The sequence below is a fragment of the Scomber japonicus genome, chromosome 1 (genome assembly GCF_027409825.1).
Source record: "Scomber japonicus isolate fScoJap1 chromosome 1, fScoJap1.pri, whole genome shotgun sequence".
Classification (NCBI taxonomy): Eukaryota; Metazoa; Chordata; class Actinopteri; order Scombriformes; family Scombridae; genus Scomber; species Scomber japonicus.
Window position 1 is genome coordinate 658080 of NC_070578.1, and position 19708 is coordinate 677787.

General features: G+C 37.6%; 1 protein-coding gene across 1 annotated transcript in view; it reads left to right on the top strand.

Annotated features, from left to right (window-relative positions):
- The first annotated feature begins 8586 nt into the window (after positions 1-8586).
- LOC128360953 (mucin-5AC-like) overlaps positions 8587-19708 on the top strand; it is a 44597-nt gene continuing 33475 nt past the window's right edge. The window contains exons 1-18 of the mRNA XM_053321516.1: positions 8587-8647; positions 8820-8873; positions 8964-9225; positions 9714-9828; positions 10115-10205; positions 10291-10397; positions 10789-11017; positions 13155-13280; positions 13440-13557; positions 13680-13818; positions 14431-14541; positions 14653-14722; positions 15000-15137; positions 16020-16184; positions 16267-16361; positions 16533-16659; positions 17283-17538; positions 17921-17973. Coding sequence (XP_053177491.1) covers positions 8587-8647; positions 8820-8873; positions 8964-9225; positions 9714-9828; positions 10115-10205; positions 10291-10397; positions 10789-11017; positions 13155-13280; positions 13440-13557; positions 13680-13818; positions 14431-14541; positions 14653-14722; positions 15000-15137; positions 16020-16184; positions 16267-16361; positions 16533-16659; positions 17283-17538; positions 17921-17973 — 2317 coding nt within the window. The remainder of the gene's footprint in view (positions 8648-8819; positions 8874-8963; positions 9226-9713; positions 9829-10114; positions 10206-10290; positions 10398-10788; positions 11018-13154; positions 13281-13439; positions 13558-13679; positions 13819-14430; positions 14542-14652; positions 14723-14999; positions 15138-16019; positions 16185-16266; positions 16362-16532; positions 16660-17282; positions 17539-17920; positions 17974-19708) is intronic.

Genomic DNA, 19708 nt, shown 5'->3' on the forward strand with positions numbered 1-19708 from the left:
GTCAGATCTGCGTTGTGGTTAGATCTGAGCTCGGTGTACGTGACACCTGTACATTGTGACCACAGTCTTAAAGAGCAACTTAAGAGTGGCTTGTTCTTGCTGACGTCCAGTAAATACAGCTTAAATGTTGTAATGAAGTGATAAACACGTATACCGATGAAGCCTGTGTCATTACTGTTGGTATGGTTTACAAGTGCAACAAAGTAACTTCTGTCTGCACCTAATCCCACCCATCAGTGATGCAAGGTTTTAGGTGAAACATTCGAAACGTTCAACCAGAGAGGACATGAAACAGCCTCCAGCCATAAGCAGCCTTTCAGCCTGCTGCTGTTACTGTTTAAAGTTGAATGGAAATCTTAACTCCCCTTACTTTTTGAAATATAAACTTTAATGATACTACAGAAATCGTACATATTGCTCCATTTTTCAAAAGAGGATAAAACAGTTTATGGACACATTCTTAGCTTGTAGCCTCTGAGCTGGTGTTTCCAATGACATTGATTGACAATGACTTTTGTGGTGTCTATTGACTGAAGAACATCATATAATCTACTAACATCAAAAGCCCCCTCCATCTTCCAGAAAGTCCACGTAGTGCTAACTGTCAGCTATCTGCAACGTAAACTGTTTATTAGCAAGTTAGACCAGCTTGCTAATGTTAGCACTGATTCCTGCTCACTATTCATTCATGTTATTTCAACACCTGCTGAGTCATCGTCAGCTCTAACACACTCAATTTGTCTCGCATTGTAGAACAACGGGTAGCAAGCATTTGCTGTCCATCATATCTGTGTTTAATATCAGTTTAATTTAAGAGCAAAATTTCAAGCATCACTTCCCTTTGACTAGACTATAGCTCTCAATATTTGTTGAGAAGTCCACCAGAGATGATGAGCACTTTAATTAAGAGTAGGTGTAAAAGACCTGTCATCAGATATCTTTTTCCAGATACTGTAACATATCCACATACAAATGTGGTTTAAATACTGTTTTTTGTTTTAAAAAACAATCACAAATTTAATATTGGCGCTAAATATCTGGCATCATCATCATCATCCTTAAAGTTTAACCCTGTCAACCTTTTTCACATAGTCATTGGTTCCGTTTCTGTGTGTGTCTGAATGCTCATGGACATGGTCATGGATCTTCCATGCATGTGGGTGTGAATGTGTGTGTGTGTTAACACAATAGGCCTCAGTCTTCCAAAGGGGTTGAATGGTGCTATTTTATGACCTGTTTCACTACTGTGGAATTCAGCTTATTGTCAATGGTGGTGCTATTGTCATTGTTAACGGTTATCTGTTTTTGTATGTTGTAGGATTATTTAATAACATTGCATTGTATTGATTAGTCATTTTTTTCTTTTTGCTGATGTGCAAATATTTGCTACATTGGCATAATTATTGTACTGTACTTTTTAGTTGCACATACAGTATGTTTGGTAAATAAACTGCCACTACATGTATTTTATGGTGCTGACTTGGAACAGAGTAAATAATCTCTTTATACAGGGACTTAACCATTTCTCTGTTGTTCTTTGTATTAGTCACTCTATACTTGTACTGTCATCCACTTTGTGTCCAGAATTCGTTTTCTTCATTCTGAGCAAGAACCTGAATGATTGGGTCAAATTCTGTATTTCAAGTCTACTGTAAAGGAATTTTATTTTATTTGGTTACATAATAAACAATGTGATTTAACATGGGAAAAGAAACCTGTGTGATTCACTACAGTATTAAGTTATGTGCATTTATCATTAAACCAGAATGCAGATGTTTTTTGTATATATTTAGGTATATGTAAAGGGAGCTATATGGAGAGAGAAAGGAAGATATGTGTTTGAATAGTCATATGCAAAAATGTTTTAGTTTCTACAATAATGTAGCTACGCTTTGTCTACTTGATCTAACAACAGGTGAGAGATGTGCGTGTGGAGCCAACAGTGCTCTGTAGCTCTGACTCTCTTAACTTGGTAAGCCATGCCCACTTTATAGCAGTCTAATCAAAGGTGAGAGATTGGATTTAAATCCCTATTTTAAGTGTACAGTACATTGTTCAAATATGTCACAATGCAGAAATTCAAGACATTCTAACTTCCATTTAATGGGAACACCTTTCCTGTCAGATTCTCGGATGGTTCTTGGGTCTGCACTGTCCTTTAATGGAGGACCTCCTTCCCTGGAAAACAACCAACATTCTATGGTTTGGTAGGTGATGAGGAGAGGACTCTCAGGATGAAGAGGGACTGTGTATAGTGCATCTGTTTACAGTGGAATGCGTAGGCCCTCACTCTTTACTGTTTCAATTTCAATTTATTTATATGACAACAAATAAAAATAAAAATAATTTCACATAGAACAGGTCTAGACCATACTCTTTAATTTAATTTAAAGAGACTCAATGCTCCCCCATGAGCAGCACTTTCTGTTCGCACTGACAGCACCAAGGAGAAACTCCCTTTAAACAGGAAGAAATCCTTACCCTCCAAGGCAAGCCTGGGCCAACCCAAACTATAAGCTTTATCAAAAGGAAAGTTATGATAACGATCAGTATCACTTTATAATGTGGTAAGTTTCACGTCATAACGTGATGGTGATCCTTTTTTCTATTTATGGTGTGGCAGCAAGACGCTCACATGGAAAAATCAATAAGTCTGTAAACTGATAATATTAAAATTAAATTTTGTGAAATTCTGAAATTTCTGAAATCAAGAAATAAATCTAGATTATACCCAAATATGTTTCTGCATAATAATTTCAGTCATCAACATGTTAATGTTAGTTACAATTAAATAAATGGCTTTATATTACACAGCTTATTTTAAACATAGATCTCAAATGAAAATGTTTACATATATCACATTCTATATGTGCATAAAAATATGTCACATAGTGTCACATAGTGCCACATAGTCACACTCACAATTTACTTCACACAAGTAGTTTGTATATCTTCTAAGCTGCTATATTGCACTATGTCTGTTTAATATGTGCCATAAACTACTGTGTCCCATGCACATTGTGTGGCATTCAAAATTAATCTTGAGCTGCCCATTACTAAACCAACCGACTCGTCATATTCCGTAACAATTAAAAGATATGTCTGAATGATATAGAGGGGTGTTTCCACTTAACTTTTTTATATGTACTCTTGATTTGGGCATTCCTTATTTTATCAAATATTTGCTGTGTAACTTTGTTTTGATAAATTTACATTCAGACCACAGTCTGCTGGTCAAACCACAGGTGCTGGGATTTTTGTGATTGGGCCCAAACCACCACCAAGTCTTTGCCCAGTTATCACTGTTGGTTAAAGGAGGTGAGCAGTGTTCAAATACACTTCAACCCAATGTTATCAAATCTCAGGATGACTCAGAAAATCTCAATATTGTGCAACTTACATTACGTACGAGTCTGAGCCAAATCTGCTATTTAAGTCTCTACGGTTATATTTGTGGGGCTTTTTTTTCTTTTCTTTTCTCAAGTCCTCTGCTATCATACATACAGTAATAGATAGATCCTCTCCTGACCAGCTTTAGTACTCACTCCTTCTCCCTGTTCTCCACTCAGCTGACCCCCACCTCATCACCTAACCAGCTTCCTTGAATATGAATGCAATCTTGGCATTGCATGCTTGTGGCTTGTTCCCTCTTGCAGTTCTTTTGGACCTGTTTCCTTCAGCTTATTACCTTCCTGCACCTGGACCTGCTTTTGCCAAATTACAAAACAAACCATTTGGTCTTACCTGCATTGTGTCTGTGTCCTTATGACTGACTTACATTTATTACATTTATATACTTATTAATATAAGCTCCTAACCCTAAGGGCTGTGTTAGTATACTAGACACTTTTGGTTTCACAGTATGCCCCTGTCAAACATTCACTGCTATGTGGAATTGGCAGGAAACATTCATTTCTGGTTGTGAATTGACCTGCTTCTTCCGTTTCTAAGATAGTTCAATCTGATTGACTCTTGACCCATGAAATCGTGAGGTGATCGGGGCGGAGGCTGAGGTGGAGGAGGTGGTGATGGGCATAATGTGCGTCAGACTTTGATTCAGGATATCACAGTTTCCAGTCACAGATCTGCAAACAATGCTCGCTATTGTATAATCACAAACACATTATTCCTATTTGCCCTATCCTGTTTTATCTTATATATTTCCATCTTATCCATACTGTAGTGCATAGATATTTAAAAAAAGAGAATTTCAAAAGCATTGGCACTGGACTTCAAACAAGATATTGGCATTGAACTTAATCTATGCTTAGCAGAACTGTCCATTATCAACATACTGTAGGTCATAACAATGTGCAATATCAACATCATCATTGTTGAATGATAGGGTTGGGTCAATGGGTGTGCAAAGGGAGCACCAGTGAACAAGTAGTGGAATTATCTCGGTGCAGTGGAGCTTCACAAATCACACATGTACATATACTTAACACAAATAAGATTACAGATACAAGCAGCAAACAGCACAGATTTGAATGGCAGAAACTACAGTTGTCTTCCCATGAGCTCACATAAAACTCTCCACACATACACACACAAAGGCAGACAATGCCAGCTGAAGATGTTGTAGATCCTCCAAGAGCTCTCCCTCACATACATGTGGCTTGAATATAAATTGTTTATGACCATCTGAACTTTCTCTAGCAGATTCATTAGGCCAAAGTTTCACTGCAAACAAAAACAGGTTAATTCCAAGAACTAGGTGTGTTTAACTCTGCTATCCTTTATTTAAATGTATTTTACAAAATAAAAACACAAATGTAGTTGGCCAATGAGGCAAAAATTACTGCAATAAAATTGATTGAAACCCAATGCTTTTGTCGCAGTAATTATCATCTTATTATCCCCTACCTTTAACCCCATCAATCAATCAATCAATCAATCAATCAATCAATCAATCTTTATTTGTATAGCACCAAATCACAACAAAGTTATCTCAAGGCACTTTACACATAGAGATATTATTAAGTTATGATAGAGCCTGATCATTGAGAGCTTTGAAGGTGAGGAGGAGGATTTTGAATTCTATTCTGAATTTTACGGGAAGCCAATGCAGTGAAGTCAAGATGGGAGTAATATGATCTCTCTTTCTAGTTTTTGTCAGAACATGAGCAGCTGCATTCTGGACCAGCTGGAGAGTCTTTAGAGACTTGTTAGGACAGCCTGATAATAATGAATTACAGTAGTCCAGCCTAGAAGTAACAAATGCAAGGACTAGTTTTTCAGCATCATTTTGAGACAGGATATGTCTAATTTTTGCAATATTAGGCAGATGAAAGAAGGCAGTCCTTGAAATTTGTTTTATGTGGGAATTAAAGGACAGATCCTGATCAAAGATAACTCCTAGGTTCCTTACAGTGGTGCTGGAGGCCAGAGTAATGCCATCCAGAGTAATTATGTCATTTGATAATGAATTTCTAAGGTGTTTAGGGCCAAGCACAATCACTTTGGCCTTTATGTCCTTAATGCATGTTTGTAGTTTAGTTAACTGGTTGATTTCATTTGGCTTTATTGAAAGATATGATTGAGTATCATCTGCATAACAATGAAAATTTATATTGGAGTATTTCCAAATAATATTACCTAAAGGAAGCATATATAAGGAGAATAGTATTGGCTTTATCATTAACATTTACAAACTGAAATCTATCAGATAAATATGATTTAAACCATTTCAATGCTGTTTCTTTAATGCCAATTAAATGTTCAAGTCTCTGCAACAGGATTTGATGATCAATAGTATCAAAGGCAGCACTAAGGTCTAACAGGATGAGGACAGAGAGAAGTCCATTATCTGATGAGGTTAAAAGGTCATTTGTAACTTTTACCAGTGCAGTCTCTGTGCTATGATGAGCTCTAAATCCAGACTGAAAATTCTCAAATAAACTGTTACTATGTAGAAAGTTACACAGCTGATTAGCAACTGCTTTCTCAAGGATCTTAGAGAGAAAGGGAAGGTTTGATATCGGCCTATAATTGGCTAGAACCTCTGAATCAAGAGTAGGCTTTTTAAGAAGTGGTTTAATTACAGCTACCTTAAAGGACTGTGGTACATAACCTGTCACCAGAGACAGATTAATCATATCTAACAAGGAAGTGCTAACTGAGGGGAATACTTCCTTGAGCAGCCTAGTTGGAATCGGGTCTAAGAGACAAGTTGATGGTTTGGATGAAGTAATCATTGAAGTTAATTCTATAAGGTCGACTGGAGAGAAACAGTCTAAAGTATCAGGTTTAACAGTGATTTCTAGGTATTCTATGTTAGAAGATGAATCAGAGTTTATTGATGGCAGGAGGTGATTGATTTTGTCTCTAATGGTTAAAATTTTATCATTAAAGAAACTCATGAAGTCATCACTACTGAGAGTTAAAGGAATACATGGATCAGTAGTATTATGGCTCTTTGTCAGTTTAGCCAAAGAAACCTTGGACTGTTTTTATTCTCCTCTATAAGTGATGAGTAGTAGGCGACTCTGGCGTTACGGAGGGCCTTCTTATATGCTTTAAGACTGTTTTGCCAGGCTAAGTGAGATTCTTCTCATTTAGTGGAATGCCATAGTCTTTCTAATTTTCATGAAGTTTGCTTTGATTGTCAGTGCTGCTCAGTCATTGTCAACATCAAACTGAGACAAGTGACAAATGCACTTTAATGCATTGTGCTGCAAATTGTTTGCCCTTTTTCTCTCTCTCTCTCTCTCGTTTTGTTCTCTTGTGATTTCCATGTTTTTATTGAGAACATTTTTAGATATCTTTAGCCTTCTGTTGCACTGCTGAGGACTACAAGGAACACATTCATTCAGTTCAGAAAAAGTTCAGTTAAACTGTGATGAAGTTCGTGATGTCAGTAGCTGAGGTGACAAGGGGAGGGACAACCCACCCTGATCATTATTTTTGATTAAGTCCATCTTTGCAGTGTTGTTACTGCCTGTCTACAGTTTTAGTCAGACATGCAATTTGAGATACTGCAAATTAAATTGATCCCTAATAAAACTGTTTTATTTCAGCCATAAAAACATACCAGAAAACAATCATATGTATCTAAAAAAAATAAAGGTTTTCTTTCTTCTGAAATGTTATTTTTATGAGTGAGGCATTATTATGAGCTCCTGCTGTGGTTGTGATTTACAGAATGTCCTGTAAAAAAAATCAAAGATTCTTAAACAAACAGCATGACTGAAAACTTAAACTTATTAATGCTGCTGTGTACATGGCAAGGCTACACCCATGACCCACTTCAACCAGCCACATTTGTCTTGATGGTAAAACAATACTAATGGATCTGTAATGAACAGAGGTAAATTCAAGTCATTGCTGTTTTCCATTCATGTTGAGTCACTGTTGAGTCTTGCTTTTGTTAAAGAAGAATGTTGGTGATAAGAGAGCAAAAAACAAAAGTGTTAATCACCTCAGAGATCCGAACACACCTTGAATACATTTAAGCTTTTATCGCCTGAGTCAAAATATGACAAAGAAAAGCAAATAAAAACATGCAGGAAAGTATTTAGTTAAGTCTTGATTCATCTACAGCCTTGCATTATTTCAATCCATAATTGGTCATAATGGTGAGCAAAGGTCCAAATCAGATTTAGTAGATGTGGGTGTTACCTCCTTGTATGTTAAGTAATGCTCTCTCCCGACACTCTGAACCTGAAATGACTGGTTCACTGGTTATTGCCACAGATAGAAACAAACTGCATAAGCTAACTATAAAATGTTGTCAGTTAAAATTACAAACAACATATTGTCTCATTTTCCTCTTATGATATTTTTCCATGCTTATAGTTTTGGCTTTATTTGTCCAGGTTCTGTGATATCTGTCTCCACCCCAATAGAGCATTGAAACACAGTTGAATATTTTTAACAGCATCCTCTGTTTCCAGCAGGATTTTCCCTCTCAGATAATTCACACAGTACACTGCCAAGAGTATTTGAGTATTTCTTTGGTAGAAATACAGTTCCACTGAAAAAATTATCACAATGATTGAGGCCTGTGACTACAGTAACCAGGACCATGGCTCCTGGAAAAACACTTTTCCACTGAATTGTATTTATTAAAGAAATATTTCAAAGTAGTGAAGTAAAAATAAACATAATTATACATGTACATTTTTTGAGCAAAAGAACATATGCAGGTTAGAAATTGTTACTGTATTTATACTTAATTGCTGTATGTTATGTGGGCAGAGAAAATAATGAATTTGTATGATATAAGTACACATTTGAAACACCACCACTATGAGTTTGGCCATCACTGTGCACATGGATTTCGCATTTGTATATAGACTATGGCCTTTAAGTGTTTAGTTTGTCTCCATCAAAGATGTGAGTGAACATTCTGTGTGAGTATTTGCATGCTCCATAACCTTGCCGTTCCTATCAGGTGTGTGAAGGGGAGTTAACCAAAGACCAAGAAAGTAAATGTAATACGGGGCAGGACAAGCAATCATGAATCATCATGTAAAGGGAGGCATGCCACTCCCTCACCTGCCACACTAAGACCTTGCCCCCTAGTATAAAGACCTGTGTCCTCCTCCCATCTTCCTCAGAGTTCCTGTGTAGAAGCAAATGGCTATGGCTAACGAGTGGCTGCTATGGCTGGCCCTGTCTGCCATCGTAGCTGCTTGGCACAGCGGTATGTACATTATACTCCATTAGGCAGTTTGATAAATATAACAGATAGGACTATTATCAGCTTGCATGTTACCTATGTGCTACAGAAAATCTCAACCTTGCTGTGTTTAAAAGTAGTTTGAAATTACGCTTAAACTCACTGATTAATTGACTATTAACTCTTCTTTCAACAGAGGCAAAAGAGGCAAAGTTCTCCTTTATGTCCCAGATTCCTGAAAAAACAACAGGTGAGTTTATTGTTAATTGTTCATCTAAAACCCTTTGTAAAAGATGGCCACTGTTGTGGTATCACCTCCTGATCTGTCTTTGTATTGTAGGTGTGAGTCCTGTCCACAACGGTCAGGTTTGCAGTACATGGGGCAACTTCCACTACAAGACCTTTGATGGGGATGTTTTCCAGCTCCACTCCGACTGCAACTATGTCTTGACCTCTTTGTGCAGGAGTAGTTACAAGGACTTCAACATCCAGATAAGAAGACGGGATACTGGTGGCCATACTCCCATCAATAACATCGTTATGAAACTGGACGGTACTGTGGTGGAGCTCTCCAAGGGCTCAGTGGTCATTGATGACAAACCGTAGGTTTACTCTAATCCATACCATATTAGATTTTCCTTAATAGTTCTCTACATATTTCTTCAGATAAAAAGTTGTTGAGGAAAAATAAACCTCAAAAGACGTGGGAATTCCTTAAAGTCTGTTATCTGCTCACAAACTCTTTTGAAATGAAGAGAAATGCATGCAACTTCAACCCAAATGAAAGATATGTTTTCACTGATGAAAAGAATATGTTTGTATGTAATATATGTTTTAGGCTTCATGGCTTTTTTTAAGGCAACCTGATCTTGAGAATCATCCTAGTCATTAGAACAGCACAGTTAGAACCTGAAGACATCAGGCGCAGTAAAATGTCCTAAAAAATATGGGCAACTATCATAGCTCTTTTCATTCACACCTTCATACATATTGATGTATTATTGACAGCTTTGTTCACAAATGCCATTTGGTTCTAGGAATATGGAGGTGGAAAAACAAAATAATGTGACTTCTCTTTTTCTACTTGCAGAGTCATCCTACCATTCAGTCAAGCAGGAGTGTTCATCCAGGAAACTCCCACCTACATCAAAATCACAGCAAAGCTGGGATTGCTTGCTATCTGGAATAAAGAGGATTCTTTTCTGGTAGGAATATGGCTGCTCAGAAAGTATTACCATCATGACTATTTTAACAATTCTGTAAAAATACTGAACTGAAGTATAACATGGGGTTAGGTATACTTCATCTCATAATTAAACACTAACGTCTGTATACTTAAAATGTTCAGGTGTTTTGTGGAACCATAGTATTATAATTTTGTTCTGATTTATTCTGAACAGAGTTAACTTCCTATAGGCAAACCTGATTAGGTCACTTAGAATGTGCTGCAGGTTCAAGCTGCTGCTTAAGGCAATGTTTTTGTCCTCACAGGTGGAGCTAGACCAGAAGTACAGGAACCAAACCTGTGGTCTCTGTGGAGACTTTAATGGGATCCAGCTCTATGATGAGTTCTACAGCCATGGTACACTTGGACCCACTTTAACAGGTTAGTCAGTGTTGGCATGTCCACAGAGCTGAACTGTATTTCTTTGGTATTATCCAAACAGGTGTGAAAATAGCTCCCATTGATTTTGCTAACTTCTGGAAAATGGACGGTCCAACTGAAAGCTGTTCCGACTACACACTGGAATCAACACAAGGCTGCAATGGCATGGTAAGGCTTCAGTCATTTATATGGAAATCAAAATGGAAAAAATAATTCTACACATTACAAATCCCTATTATAACATGAAAAGGTCTTGATTCTGATCTCCGGGTGTCTCATGGTGTCACTCATCACTGATGCAGAAATGTTTAATATCTGGGAGTGCCTTGGTAATTGAGCGGTTACAGTGCATGCTGCATAATCGCAGTGTCTCTGGTTCGATTCTGGTAAGGGACTCATGCTGCAGGTCATTCCCCTCTCTCTCTGTTTCCCAATGGCCTCTCTGTCATCAACTGTCAAATAAAAATTAAAAAACCTAACCCTAATTCTGTTAGAAATGTTAAATGTCTCCTTGTCTTTGCTCTGTTTCCCATCTCTTTGTCCGTCTTTCTCTCTACAGAAACCTGTGTGTGAGGATATCCTTACAGGGGTTGCCTTTAACAGCTGTCACAGCCTGCTGGATGTTGCCTCTTTCACCTCTGCCTGTGTTGCAGACCTCTGCCACTGTAAAAAGGATATAGATGAACAAGCAGATGCCTCCTGCCTGTGCAACACTTTGTCTGAATTCTCTAGACAGTGTGTCCATGCTGGTGGCAAGCCCCAGAACTGGAGGACCAAAGCACTATGCTGTGAGTACACTCATTAGACTACTGCTCTTTAAGTATTCTATGGGTAGGAGAGGTTGTCTGCTCTGCCTGGATTTTTGTACAAACAAAAATGTCCTAGGTGCACCAAAGCTCAAACTAATTGAGATTATGACACTAAATTACAAAAAACAAACCACATCTGTCATTTGTTATTGTAAAGAAGAAGCTGAAAAAAAAATAAAAATCTGTAAACACAAGAATAACTCCAGGCCACATCATCTTGAATCAACACTGAAATTACCTTGCCCATTTTCAAAGCTTAGGAGTTCTGTGCATGAAAAGATACTTTGTATGGATGTTTTATCGGCCCTCCGATATTATCAGCCAATATTTACTTTAGAATGTAATATCGGGAAGTATCAGGTTTTTATAACCGATGTTTGTTCTGTAGGCTCCAGCATTTCCGAGCTAGCATCAACGCAGCATGGGACGTTTACCAGCGCGCGCTTGATGACGTATAATTACAACAACACGCTAGACTTGTGGGTCGCTAACCGTGGCTAACCAGTTAATAGCGTCCACCGCCATGTACATGTACACACAAACCAGAAACAATGTTTACCTCCTCATTGTTATTTTCTCTGTTAAGTTTTCGGCGAGTCGCCTCTGTGACATCACTGTCAGAGTCCGGTGGGTCCTATCTGGGTCCTACTCTGCTGGACACACAACAGCTGAGAGGAGCGAGAAAACTATTTCCAAGTGTGTCCTACGGATAGTAAATTTGCAATGACTCCAAAGCAGCATAATTAATATGGCAGTTTTTCCATAACTTAAGTTAAAGTTGTTCTCTTATTTTGCACAGACAGTGTTTGACATGTGGAAAGCCATGTTGCATTTATGTATGCATCCAGTGAAGCATCACAATAAAATTAGGCACAATGTGTTAATTCCACAGTAGGAGATTTGTTATGTACTTGTTATCTAACAGTTTTAGTGTAAAAAGCCTGCATATATCAGTATCGGGTGATATCCGTATCGGAAATTGTTGGACAATATCGGAACATCGGACATCGGCAGAAAAGTCAATATTGAGCATCCCTAATACTTTGCGTTATGGCCTATAACTTCTAGGGCTGTAATACTATTATTATCATTAATAATCTATTAATGTACCCCCTTGCATCAGGACTTTGGGGAAATTCAACAATAATGAACTTTGTAAAGTATATTTTCATGACAGGCAATGAGGATTCAGACAGTGTCCCAAAATATTAAATCAATACAATAAGAATATAGCAATAACACAATTGGGTTCTGATGAACATATAATATATTGTAACAGCCATCTGTCAGAATTATACGTGATGCCATAATATCTATATATCTATAATTCTCACTTTTGTTTGACAGTTGAGGTAAACATAAACACTAATCACAACAAATAAATGAATAGAACTGTTCACATAACTTTGTACAGTTATTCCATCAATGAAGGAAGATATTTTTCAGTCAACTGTAAAAACCATCTCGGAATCAGCATGTAGATGGTGTTTGTCTACAATCTACAGTACAAGATATTTGACCTTGTTTCATTCATGAAATCTGTGTATCTAACTATCCATCCTATTTTATCTAATCATAGTGATATGTGTTGAATAATATTTCCTTTAACATTCAGTGACATGGTCCAGTCACCTGTTGACCAATCATTGTCGAGGTTTCATTTTAACATGATACATCCTGTCAATTCAACAGGGTCATCTGTTTCTTCCTAAACATTCATCTCAGCAAGCTTTGTAAATTGGTCTAAAAGGGGAAACTCTTAGTAACACTATCTATGACACCCAAGTCTATAAATGCAGTATTAATGTACTTACAATGCATTATAATCTGTTAGCACTGTATAATTGTAGCTATATACTTTCGTACATTCATAATGCTTTATAACAATAATAAATATAGATAGATTATAGAAAGTGTTACTGGAACTTTTAGTGCCACTTAGGAAGACTCTACTAGATGCTTTATGAATTTGGGCCCTGAAGTAGTAGACAATTTCGAACTATAAACAGGTCATTTAGAGGTTGGAACCAAAAAACCAAAAGTAATGCTTGTCAGAATTAATGTTATCAGAGACGTTATTTAAGTGATGATGAAAAAATAATGGATGTATTCACAGGGAAGTCATGCCCCTACAATATGGAGTACAAAGAGTGTGGGAGCCCCTGTGCTGACACTTGCTCCAACCCTGAAGCCAGCCACACCTGTGACAACCACTGTATCGATGGATGCTTCTGCCCTGCAGGTACAGCAGCATGAGACACACACTTATTTATACACCCATGCACTCTCGCACACACACACACACACACACACACACACACACACACACACACACACACACACGGACACGGACACGGACACCCAAACAATCCTAATACAGTATTACTGTGATTTTGTTCAGGAATGGTGCTGGATGATTTGAATGGAAAGGGCTGTGTTCTACTGAGCAAGTGCTCCTGCAGCTACGACAGCAAGATCTATGGACCCGGAGAGTCCTACTCCACTAACTGCAAAAAATGGTATGATATATGTTTTGGCTGTCAGAATGGCTCAGCATAGTTTATGAATACAGCTGTTTTGTTAGTAAATTAATAAATCAGATATCCAGTGATAATCAATTAAGATTAATGTGTGTCGACAGTGTGTGTCAGAGTGGCCAATGGAAATGTACAGAGGAGAACTGTCCAGGAACCTGCTCTGTGGAGGGAGGAGCCCACATCAACACCTTTGATGGGAAAGTCTATACCTTCCATGGGGACTGCTCCTATGTTATGGCTAAGGTAGTACACATCATCATCATCATCACTGGTTATATACCACACACCCCTCTGCTAAGCTAACACAGGCAGAACCCTGCCTCTCTGTACCATCCCATAACCTCAGTTTATTTAAAACAACAAAAAACGAAAGACATGATGTGAATGTAACCAAAGTGTGAACCCATCACCTAAGATGAAGCACTGGAAGTTTGTAACACTTTCAAATTCATTGACATGTAGGCCTATTTTAATAACTTGCTAACATTAAACAATTAAGAATAAAAACTTAATCATGTTCTCTGATGCTGTCAGTGTTTTGTCACATGAACATATCAGTAATTCAAAAGAGAAGGTTTTGGATTTCCAGTACTTTTAATAAGTGATAGTTACACAGTTAGCACACAATATTGATATCTAAATTGTTTCCAACAGTAGTTTCAAATATTAATATAAAATCAATCAATTCAAAATAAAAATGATTGAAATAATAGTGCAGTGTAGAGGATGAACATATTAGATGAACATTTAGATCAGTATTAGAGGTAGATAAACAGGAAACTTGATCTGCTCTTTTGTTGTTTCAGTTTGACAGCATGCAGCAGTGTTTGATTAGATTTGTGCTTCAATGTTTAGGACTGCAGTGGAGCCCAGTTTGTCGTACAGGGAGAACTGGTGCAGTGTGGACTGACTGATAGTGAAACCTGCCTAAAGTCTGTTACCTTGGCTTTGTCTGGAGGGGCTAATGTGAGTATGACACACACACACACACACACACACACACACACACACACACACACACACACAGAGAGAGAGAGAGATTAACAGTAATAACATATTGTGTCCTTTCAAATAAAGGTGATCACCATCCAGCCCAATGGCAAGGTTTTTGTGAATGGCATCTATGCTCAGTTACCCTTTTCAGCTGGTGAGTGTACAGTATTCAGTATTTAGTAGAGTATCTCTAAATTTCTCTTCATGTGTCGTTTACAAAACATTTATACTATCATTTTTCCTGTGTCTATGGCCTGGATAGGGTGACAGCATGCATACAATAATAGATTTCAGTTTTAATGATGCTTTTATGTAAACGTTTTTCCTGACTATCCAGATGGGCAGACTAATAGTATTCCACCATGACCCCTCCTCTCTTTTCTGCCATCCCTCTAACAAACTCTCATCTCCACCTTTTTTTTAACCTATAGCTGGGATCTCCGCCCTCAGAGCATCCTCTTTCTACCTTCTGGTCCAGACATCTGTTGGTGTTTTGTTGGAGGTGCAGCTGCAGCCAGTCATGCAGCTTTACATGACAGTGACCAGTGACTACCAGGCCAAAACCTGTGGTATGAACCCTAAATGATCTGTAGGTGGTCTCAGGCTGAAAACAGACAGTCAATATGCAACCAGTGAATAAAACACAGAAATAAGAGGTTGGGAGATGAAACTGCTCCACTACTCTGGTACACAGGCAAAGGCAATATTTCAACTATTTAACATAAACAGCCTATAAAATAGCACTGACCATATCCGTTGGAGTGAGAAAGTATAAATACGGAGACAAAAAAAATACTGTAAGTAAAATGTGCTCATTTAAAAAAAGGAAATTTGGCAAATTGTAAAAAACTAGAAAGTAAAAAATAAAGGTTATACAACAATATGTTACTAACTGGTTGCGTTAATATCGTAACATGGTATTTCTTTTCTCTATGAGGAAAGAGCTGTTCGTATATAGTTTGAAGTGGAAATACCTTTACGCAGTAAAATCCTACCATTTAATAATCTTCCATGTTTTCCTGTATTTTCAAACCATTCACTGTAGAAGACAAACTTGGAAGTATATAAACAAACTGTAGAAAGTTTCACTGATGGACTTCATATTGTGTCCTATTCTGTAAGGAATTATATAATCTTCTGAGAGGTTGCAAAATCCTAGCACATAGAGCTAATTTATTTTAAATTCAAAACTAATTTAGATCATTTCTTGATGTTGAATAATTATAGTTTGGGACCAGATTGGACTACTTTGCAAAATGTTCTCCTGTGATCTGTTTTAGTTTAGTAGTTTATTAGTGAAAAGAAGAAAAGAAACACAGATTCATTTTAATGCCATGGTGTCCTCAATATTGCCAAAGGGATTTGAAGTAATTATTCTTCTACCAATAAAATCAATCTAATTTGCCTCTACAATGAATGCTTGTCATTAACATAATGTTATCTGCATGCAGGCCTGTGTGGGAACTTCAATGGTAACCAGGCTGATGACTTTCTTAAGCTGAGTGGTGTTCCAGATGCCACAGCAGTTGGTTTTGCCAATAGCTGGAAGACACATGCTAGCTGCCCCGATGTTAAGAGCAACTTTGACAAGCCCTGCAGTCTTAGTCTGGATAACGGTAGGTTGGACTATTTTGATAAACTTTTACCACGTCAAGTTCTTCAGAACGACTAAGGTTGTTGCTTGTGTTTCGATAACAGAGAAGTACGCCCAGCACTGGTGCTCCATGTTGAGTGACCCTAAGGGAGTGTTTGCCTCCTGCCACTCAGAGATCAGCCCTGACACTTACAAAGAGGTAAGTCTCACAGCTATACACAACTGTCGACTTCAGCTGAATTTCTGTAGCCTTAATTTCTTTCGTAGAATTTCTGTGCACTGTACCCAGCCCAGTCTTCAGACCTGGGATATGACCCCACACTGCTGTTTTTTAAAATGTACTTATTCATTTTATTTTGTCTCCTCTCAGAACTGCATGTATGACAGCTGTAACTGTGAGAAAAGTGAGGACTGCATGTGTGCTGCAGTCTCTTCATATGTCCATGCCTGTACAGCAGCAGGGATCCAGATCACCGGCTGGAGGAAGACCATCTGTGGTAAGTAGTGAGGAAAAGTGAAATATGCACAGGAATTGGCAGAAGAGCTCCTCACACATATCAAATGTCAGTTTGGCCAAAATCCTTCACATAGTTTTTTTGACATAATAGCTTTGGATTAGAAATTAGAAAAAGAAAATAGTTTTCACAGTTTGCTCTATTCTGTTACACTATGATATTGATTGAATCTTTGTATATTGATAGAAATATAGAATAACTCTGCACAGCAATAGTTAAAATCATCAAGGATTTTTAAAAACCTTAATTTAAGGGAAGCCTCTGTTTTGCATTTGGAAGCTGCCCAGTATAGCTACAGTCTGATGTATAGGCCACTGAGTAGCTCCACTGGAACAGTTGGGATTAAAGGCCATTCCCAAGGGTAGCTCAGTGACAATAATGAGGGACAAGCATTGAAAAGCAAAGAAGACATGACATTCAAATGAGTGATAGAAAACCGAAAAACGTTTTTTCTTTTTTTTTTGGTGCGGCCCTTAATTTTATTTTTTGTAGCAAATTGGCTCAATTGTGCAAAAAACATTTACATAGGGCTTTAGATTCTTGTGCCATGATTGTGATGTAAAATTGTTAGTTTTTCATTATTTCCTGTGATCTGGCCTCTTCAGGAAAGTATGCCAGTTCCTGCCCCAGAGGCATGGTCTACTCCTATAACATTACATCCAGCAGTCGCACCTGCCGGTGCATCAGCACGACAGATGCCAGCTGTCACATCTCCTTCCCACCCATCGATGGCTGTGTTTGTGCTGAAGGAAGCTACCAAGATGACTCTGGGAACTGTGTCCCATATCAAATGTGTCCCTGTTATGACAGAGGAGCAGTTGTGCCTCCTGGACAAGTCATCAACAAGGACGGAGTCATGTGGTATGAAATTGATATATGGCTTATTAAGTTCTGCATTGCATTTATGTTATTGCATTTGATTTATGTGGTTGGTTGGAATTACTCTATGCCTCACAACTCAGTGGTAAAGTTATTTAGCACTAAAATGCTAAATATTCTTATATTGTATACAATTAAAGATACAGAATTTTACATGACGGGGCATTTTTGTGTTTTTGAACTGATCATAATTAAATGCACTGGCTTGTAGATGCTGTGCTCAAAGACTCATCAATCAATTTGAGAGTAACAGCTGACAGACAGGCTTTGAAATTTGGTTGAAATTTTTTGATATACATTTGGATTATCTGATCAAATCTCAGTTATGTATGTATATTAATGTATTCTTTGTTCTTTCCACTAGCACTTGTAAGGAAGGCAAACTAAACTGCATTGGAGAGTTCATTATACAGCCAGGTAAGGTACTTAACAGAATCACCTGATAAACAACCTAACAGTTGTTACGTCCTGACAGTACCTTATATAAGGCAGAGAATGTTTTTATGATATTAACTAGCTGTACACATTTACAGGATAACCGTGTCTAAGAATGCTTTGAACTAGGAAAGAGAAGGCCTTAATAGATGTGAGTTACTTTTCCAGCTGGGACAGACTTCAATTCATCTTTAGAATGAAGTCAGATTTAAAGCTTTGGATAGTTGGTTGGCATTGTACTGTCCTCCTAATGGTGTTCTCTAACCAAAATTAGACAGCCAGCCAAACTCCCTTAATGAGCAACACGAGAGTCAGGATGTAGCTTTCTAGCTCCAGGTTTAATGTAGACTCTTGTTGAGCATGTTGACATAACAAGGTGTAAAACTGAAACAACAGAAATAACATTGAATGAATTACTATATAAATCCTGAATGTACAGACAGCATGTCTACTAAACCACAACATATGAAGGCAGAATTACACAAACTGCTTAAAATAAAGTAAATGTATCTTATACACTTCTGTGGCATGATATAATGAACATGCTAGGGACACAATCAACCGTATCAACAGTATCTAGACATTAATCAAACACAACGTGAAAACATCCCATCGATTACAAATATTCATCAAAACTTAGGAAAATATATCCTTGCAAATAATAAATGTTACTTACAGGCAATGCTTACGATGGCTCAAATCAAAAGAACAGCAACAGATGTGAGGACAGCGTGTTGATCTGCTGAGATCTTAATAACAACTAAAAACATGTGTTCCTACTTCCTGTGTCTTTTTTGCTCTACTCTAATACCACATTTGACCAGGGGGGCGCTATAACGATTCAAACATTAACTAACTGCCTGGGAGGCAGAACAGGCGTCCTTCATTTCTAAAATAATTGGCTGCATTATTTGGAGGTTTTATGTAATACTATACTATACTATACTATACTATACTGTACTGTACTATACTATACTATACTATATTATACTATACTGTACTGTACTATACTATACTATACTATACTAAACCAACTATGTTATACTATACTATACTATACTATCCTATACTAAACCAACTATACTATACTATACTATACTATACTATACAATACTATACTAAACCAACTATACTATACTATACTATACTATACTATACTATACTATACTAAACCAACTATACTATACTATACTAAACCAACTATACTATACTATACTATACTATACTATACTATACTATACTAAATCAATCAATCAATCAATCAATCAATCTTTATTTGTACAGCGCCAAATCACAACAAAGTTATCTCAAGGCACTTTACACATAGAGCAGGTTCTAAACCAAACTCTTCAGGTTTTAACTTTAAAGAGACCCAACATTCCCACATGAGCAACAATGGCGAGAAAAAACTCCCTTTTAACAGGAAGAAACCTCAGAACCAGACTCAGAGTGGGCGGACATCTGCCTAGACCGGTTGGGGTTGAGAGGAGAGAGAGGAAGGATAGAGGAGAGAAGCACAATGAAAATCAACAATGAAGCTAGAAGGTCCGGGACTGGAATCCGTCATCCAGACGTCTACAGACCCAGATTACCTGTGAGACCAGAAAGCACAGACAACTCCGGGGAAGAAGTTTAGGTTATTGAATGCATTAATAGAACATGAATGTTAATGGATATAGATGGATGGATAGAGAGAAAGAGGGAGGAGGAGAGAGGA